This window comes from Anopheles darlingi, chromosome 2 (genome assembly GCF_943734745.1).
Source record: "Anopheles darlingi chromosome 2, idAnoDarlMG_H_01, whole genome shotgun sequence".
Lineage (NCBI taxonomy): Eukaryota > Metazoa > Arthropoda > Insecta > Diptera > Culicidae > Anopheles > Anopheles darlingi.
The window spans coordinates 59205283-59212679 of NC_064874.1; the positions used below are offsets into that span (position 1 = coordinate 59205283).

The window sequence follows — 7397 nt, forward strand, 5'->3', positions numbered from 1 at the left end:
GATAGCAAATTACCCATTCAAGCGGAATTTGATTGGTATAATTTGGACGCTGAGTACGGGAAATCGTCCCAACCGGATGTTATCGTGGAAGCAGACAACGTTTCCAACCCTGACCAGGAGACGACCGGAACCGACCGGGATACTGCGATGGAGTGCCGGAAGTTACAAAACGCTGTTGGGTGTGCAAAAACGGACGATCTGCTGCTGAACGGAAATGCGGCCGGACCGAGTAATCCAGAGAACCAGAGCAATGGTAGTGGTGTCGAGGAAGAGCAGGAAGATGAACTCGAAAACGTTGAGTACAACCTGGACGAGGAGTACAAGAGTGTGGCACCGATGGTGCCTCCACCGGACATAATTCAAAAGTCCTCGGTACATACCCCACCGATAACGCCTCCAAAGAGTGGCAAAATCCCCTACAACAGTTTGTCCTTCAAGGAGCTAATGCAGTTGAACGAAACACCGAAAGCTGTTGGTGCCACGGAAAAGGCGAAAACCAAGGCCACTGGAACGGCTGCGAGTTCGGTCGAAAACGGCAACGGAACCGGAACAGGAAACTACGAACATTTTCTCGACGATTCCGGGCTCTGCTCGAAGCCGATCATTCTACCGAGGAAGAAGCGCGTCTACTATTCGGGACCATTCGTCTGAGCCGGAGGAGGTTCATTCACTTTCTCTTAGCCCAGTGAGCGGATGCAAGTGTCCGTCCGTCATTCACAATCCATTTACGGATGAAAGTGCGTACGATCGAACGATCATATCCTTTTCCTGGTGAAAAGGTCCTTCATGTTTCACGATCGTCGAAATCAAGCAGATTCCCTTCGCATTCCGATTGGGAAGTCTGTGTCTGTGGAATGGAAATGCAATTAACAAATCCGCTTTCGCCATCATTCATTAGTTAATCCAATTGAGCGCGTCCTGCCACTGTTGTCGTTGATCGGCCTCGACCGCGACGAGGAGTGTTGACGATTCCCGTCACGTCGTTCCTCCTTCTTTAATTCGTCATTCGTTCATTCAATGCAAATAGGAATTAATTAGATCCCCGCGCAGACACTGTGTCATGCACCAAGCGGACAGAAGGACAAGGCCCCTCCGCTGTTTGCTCACTTGCTGACTGACCTACCGTAGCCCCGGGGAAACCCCACATGGCGTGAAACGTGTCGTTTCCGTCGTCCAAAGTGAGCAACATTGAACTGCTGGTAGCCAAATGGTGGCAAACGGTGGCCCTGGGATGAGTGGAAATGGAATACAAATTGAATTAATAACTGCAAATGACGGTAGAAGAGCGGTGGTTTGAAATGGTCCATTCTGATTGTGAAAGATAAATCAATATCATTGAATCGTCCTGTTTAGGATATGTTCCGATAGCGGTGCGCGTATTTCACAAATCCAGAAGCAGGTATTACGCTGGTCGGTAACGTATCGATAACTGTGGTAAATGGTTTATGACTCCATTAGAAACATTGTAGTGTAAATTTGTAGACGCAACGAATAAAACGATAGCCTACGATTATGCCGAGATGCCTTTTGCGCAGATCCTGCCCGTTTCTACGATAAGATTCGCGTGTAAGCGTTACAACTGTTCAACGACAAATGTATGAAACGGAAATAAAGTCTAGCCGGAAGCACTATTTATTCGCAAAGATATATAAAACTGGGTAGAGTATTATCATTTATTAGCAATCGTTTTTTCATGATAAGATCCGAACGTTTATTACTTAGAGCAATAGTTTTGCTGCGATGCAATAATCATATAATATGAGCCATGCATATTTATTGTCTGCAAATGAAATCAAATGGACCGTGGCCTTTATCCGGAATGTCTATTGCGACGATGTCATTCAATCACTGAATTGGCTAATAATATCCCTGAACTGACTGAATAGCGAGATCCGGACGCTGAACAATCGAATATAAACATCCTTTCGCTGCATCGTTGAAATTTGCTTCTTCCTCCTTCCTCCAAGGATCTTCAAATTTTGGATATCAGCGGACGAAGACTAAACTGTTGGTCGGATCGTACTGGAATTTGGTGATGTTGGATGTTGATAATACGCTGATGAATTCTGGGTTGCTTGACGAACGACCGAATGTGGAGCCTTCTTGAAGTCATTCCAAAATATTCCTGCATAGCCATTAACGTGTTCGTTCTGTTCCATGATTTGCTGGTTCTGTTGAATGATCTGTTGGAAATATGATCTGATGGAAACATTTTGGTAATGTTGGTCTTTTCTGCATTTTGCATTAGCACAGTTCATTTAAATGATGATTTAGTAAAGAGAGTAGTTGCAGAGAAAATTCAGGCCACGGTTGAGATGGCACAAGGGTATTAACATGACGATGCGACATCGGAAACGGTGAAAGTATCTTCTGAGGTAGATCACACTTTGGCGCCTATTTACTTGAGTAAGAAAAATAAAATCGCAAATCCGTCACCTCGTTGCCTCAACTGTTTCTATATTCTAGTCTTCCATCTGAGCTGGAGCTATAAGTATCTGTATAGTAGCATTCGACTTTGTAATTTCCGTTCAGTGACTAGCATACAAAAGTGGCGAACTAATGTTAAACAATTTTTCAACTGAATGTCAAAGCAACGTTTGTTCAAGAATATTGTTATAATTATCAATTCCTTACTAGCTGTTAGCAAATCACGTTAACATCGACGAACAAATAGAAATGACATAAATAAATAGTAATATTCTTAAAGGGTCCTCACTCACTAGCGCTTTGCAGATGGCGGCATAACAACGCTTTTCCCTTGTTATCATTTCACCTCCGGGTTATGTCAGCTATGCGAGCCATCCCGAAGATACTTGGTCACGCAGCTGCCACACAGCGTTCACAATTCCATTGCAAATGTGCGAACTTATTGCTTCCATGAGAAACACAGCACTGTGTGCAAAGGTTTCATTAAGTAAATTAAAAATCGCTCTCGACCGCGAGCAACATCAAGCAACACGATGCTCTATCTCATAACTTTCTCATTTATCATCTGCTCACTTTGCATCACGCGCCTCCCGTGGTTAGCTGAGTGATAGACCACCTTTTTATCACACCCACCGCCCGCTCTGGGAAACTGATTAACAGACAATCGCTTAGCGGCCGCGATGAAGATGCGCCCGTGCAATAGTGCAGCAAAAGGGCTGGGCTCGTGGGGGGTGGGTCGTGGGTTGAAAAAAGGTGAAAGTGCGCACAGTTGCAGAAGAATATGCACCGCTGCATGCGCAATCCGATTATATTGCATTCGCCAGTGGCGCTTACTGTTGCCGTTCGCCTCCCCCTCGTGGTTCTCGTGACTTCCAGCGCCAATTAATTATGCATTCTTAGAGTAAAATGGCGAATAGATAGAAGAAAAAAAAAAAACGCGAGACCTCACCCCGTTCGCATTGTGTGGTGATAGTGTGCAAATGTTTGGCCTTTTGTTGGTGTTTTACTGAGTCTCTCTGTGGTTGCTAGTACGGGGATGGAACTGGCAGGGAACCTGGTCTTTTGGTCTGGCCACCGCACACTGCGGTTTGATTCCGATTGTCAGCGAGCGTTGCGTCTACTGCTGCATGTGTTTCCGCCTTGTGCAAGTAAAAAAGGAAATTTGTTTCTCTTGTTAAATGTGCATAAATCATAATTCTCGCCGAGCATCACCGCTGCGAGGTCGTTAATTGTGGGCAAAACTAAGTAAACGGAGGAAAGTGAAAGGTGTACCGAGAGGACGGAACCTAGCGACAGGTGATAAAGCCAGCCAGCATCCGTTTGTAATCGCTTTCCGTTTTTTGTGTGTATGCGCTATGCTAAGCGAAGTCAAATGGTATGCGACCGGGTGCATCATTACCAATTCATTGCCATCCTCTCCTCCGCCCATTCAGATCACCTACAAGGGCGGAAGGTTAAACGGTTCTAGCTCTAGAATGGTGCATTGCAACAAAAAGAGAGCCGAGAGAATGGCGGCACTCAAACGGTATGGCACAGGTACGGTCGTAATGGGATATTTCATTAAATCCCAACGTGCGTTGCATTAGCGTAATAGAGATTACGCTTCCCGGAATGGCGCAGCACGGTTGCGATCATCCAGCCGAACAATAAGCTGCTGTCGGGACCACGGATGGAACCTAAATGGTTTTGATGGCCGCAGCAGGAAGCGAAGCGATTCAACGTCGATGTCGATAGCTGGTGAACGGTTTTCTTTTTTGCCATTTTCCCTAATATCCCCGCATCCGGTGGTTTGGAACTGCGAGCGAACGGACGCAGTTCAAACGCCCGTTTGGTTGGGGGCACTGTGGTGTATGCTGGGAGTAATGTTTAATGCACGGGAAACCGGATAAACCACCACGTGGCATTCGCATTGCAACTCATCCCATGAGCTGCGCGCCAACAGACAACAAGGACCTCGGAGGAAGGTAACGACGACGACGAGGACGAGTAGTCACGACGGGATAAGGACCTTGGCCAATTGTGATGATTGTGCTTTGTTGACGCACACCAGTGATGACGATGATGGTGCTACTGCTATCACTGTATTCTACGGTGCTGAGTAGTGCTTTTCATTTTCATTCCACAGCCGCAGCAGCATTGTGCGGTTTTGTTGCGGAAGACGAGAGCGAACTTGGCATCCATCGAACAGAATGTCCGTTCAACCGACAGAACCGAACAAATACAATGGTCCCTGGATGCAACGGTGCATTGATTGGAATAGCCGTGGCCACACGGGGCGAAAACTCTAGCGCAAACGAAAAAATTAATGCCAAAACGGTTTCGCTTAACCCTTACACGCTGTCAAACTTTTATACGTCCGCGGACTTTTTCGCTGAACCCTTGACGCTATCGAACGCTTTATTTACGAAAATGTAGGTTCTTTTCGTATTGTTTTTGCATTTTTAATATAAATATAACAGCAACAGCAACAATATCGTTTAAAACTGCAAAATTTATTCGGAAATCAACTTCAGCGGCCAAAACACAGATGAAAACAATACGTTTGACATTTCGGCATAAATTTTCGGGGTTTTACCCCTGCCACACGAAGCGAAAACATTTTGGCATTAATGTGCAAATTTGCGCGCAAATTTTCGCCCCGTGTGGCCACGGCTAATGGGTAATGTAACAAGTATTTTTCGGTTCTAAATACCGGCCCGCCATTTGTGGAATGGAACATTTACATTCTATAGGGTGCAGCAGCAGTATTACGGCTTAGATGAAACACACATTCCGGTTGCATCTTATACTGTTGGAATGGTACGGCTTCAAGAAGGCTCCATTGAACAATTTCATCCTGAATATTTGATATCCTTCTGGGGCCAACAACCAGGCGCTGTTCCAGGATAACGATAAAAGACGAAAGGAAGAAGCATTGGACCAAGGAGAAGAAGTATTCTAAAAGGGCTGAACCACATGTCTAGCACGAGAACATAATTTAACTTTAACCTTACAAATTGCCAACCGTTTCGCCTTAAAAGCATTGTAATGTTGCGAACCAATAGCTAACTTCGCCGAGCTCGCGTTCTTACCTGTCGCCATTACAGACATGTAAAGGGCGTCCCGGATTGCATCCATTTCGGGGAATTCAGCGGAGTCTGGGACTCGTTGCCCTTTCGTCAGGGGATTTCCCAGAAAATTGCACCAGACAACAGGTCCCTGGGACGCAAAAAGTTTCCTCGCACTGGACCGCGAATGATAAGCAAAGTGGTTGGTTCCCCATGACGTACGTCCGTGCTCACGCGTGTAAAAAGGAATGTCAATGGAAATGCTGCTGTGTCCTGGGGACCTGGGGACTTAAGGACGTTCTCTTGGGGCAAAGGGAAGGCTGATGCTTCGTTTTCCTAAACGATGGAACTTTGATGAAAATTTCGTTTGTCTCAATCAGCTTCCTGTAGCCGAGTTCCGAAAGCAAGACAGAGCGCACCCTGTGCTCCAGCATTCCCCGGAAAAGGGGAGGGGTTTAATCTGGTGCAAATAACGATGCTCCTAGCCCGGGTCATTGGGTTTCGGTGCGCGGATTGCTGAGGGTCGGATGATACAATTTTTCCGGATGAGGATATGTCGTGCCGTGGAGAGCTGATCAGTAAAGACCGCGTGCGTCTACGGGCGTCCGCCAATTTGGGTCGCCTCACCTAGATCGTTCAACTCGCTAGAACGCGATGGTTTTTGTGTTTGCCGGTCACGTTGTGGCACGTGACGTACTTGTGCGTTAGTGCCATTTTTGGGAAACAATTCTGTCCCCGGTGCCATCGCCACGATCCGCTCTGATCGAGTACGCCGACAGCTTCGATGAATTAAAATGAAATACTGGAGCTCATTCTTGGGCGGCGGGAAGGGTTCAACGGGGTTCGGTGTCGGTATACTCCAGCTCATCTTCGATGTGCCTTTCATCAGTCAGCTAACCTGATGGCCCCCGGGAGTCATCGGACGACGTCAGTATGCTTTTCGGTGGATTTTATGCTCTTCAAATTGTCCGATTCTCGCATTATTGACCTTTTTCTGCTCCTTCTCGCATCAACCGTTGACATCGTGGCTCCGGATGTGGGCTAACGGAGAACGGACGGACGGGACGGGTACGTTTATGAGGTTGTGGGCTTTTGTGATGATCATATTTGGTCGTTGACGGTCGACGTTTGAAATATCCGTGCCATCGAAAGCACCACCAAACACAGAGCGTGAGCCGTGGAATAAAGAGAAAATGTTTACGAGCGCACACCGGTATTCGGTTCGGTTCGGTCTGGTCCGGAGGAGCCTGTGGCGTGGGTCACGGGAGTGTCAGCACCAGGCCGGTTCACCAGTTGTACCGGTTGACTGTTGGAATGGTAGGGTTTTGGGGCTGATGGCAGGTCATAACGTAACCGAATGATTATTTCTATGTTTTGGAACCCGGGCGAGTTCAAGCAACTCGTCCGTATCCGTACGTCCGTCTGTGTCCGTGTTGGAAATGTCATTTGAATGCGAAACAGATGTGTTTTCGGTAACGGAACGGTTCGCGCGGTCCAGGGGCGGTACCGTTTGTTGTGAATAATGCAGTAAAGTTCCGAATGCGCCGAGAGCGAGAGCGCAGGATACCGCCGGAGATAAAATATCGTGTCGTGACATTTTGATCTACAAACCGGGACCGGGCGGGACAATAATTTAATCACGGAACCGACCAAACACCTGGGGACCAACGATATTGGGAGGATTGAGGACGGGCATCGGGGGCAGTGTTTTACATTAATTTGTTGTTGCAGTCACTTTTAGTATTTGTGTTGTGGTAGGTGCAATGATGGAGAATTTGATAAACTTCTTAAAGATCAAGTCCTTTACTGGTGTGTTATGGTTTGTGTTATTAATCAAAGAGGCCTTCAAATTATTCAGTTCAGTTATGAAATGAGACAAAATTGATATATGATCAGTATAGTTGTGTGTAACAACAATCGATA

General features: G+C 46.6%; 1 protein-coding gene across 1 annotated transcript in view; it reads left to right on the forward strand.

Annotated features, from left to right (window-relative positions):
• The window catches only part of LOC125949905 (uncharacterized), a 33100-nt gene extending 31447 nt beyond the window's left edge, over window positions 1-1653 (forward strand). Inside the window, exon 5 of the mRNA XM_049677383.1 lies at window positions 1-1653. This exon is cut by the window's left edge and continues 1659 nt beyond it. Coding sequence (XP_049533340.1) covers window positions 1-651 — 651 coding nt within the window. The 3' untranslated portion in view covers window positions 652-1653.
• The last annotated feature ends 5744 nt before the right edge of the window (window positions 1654-7397 follow it).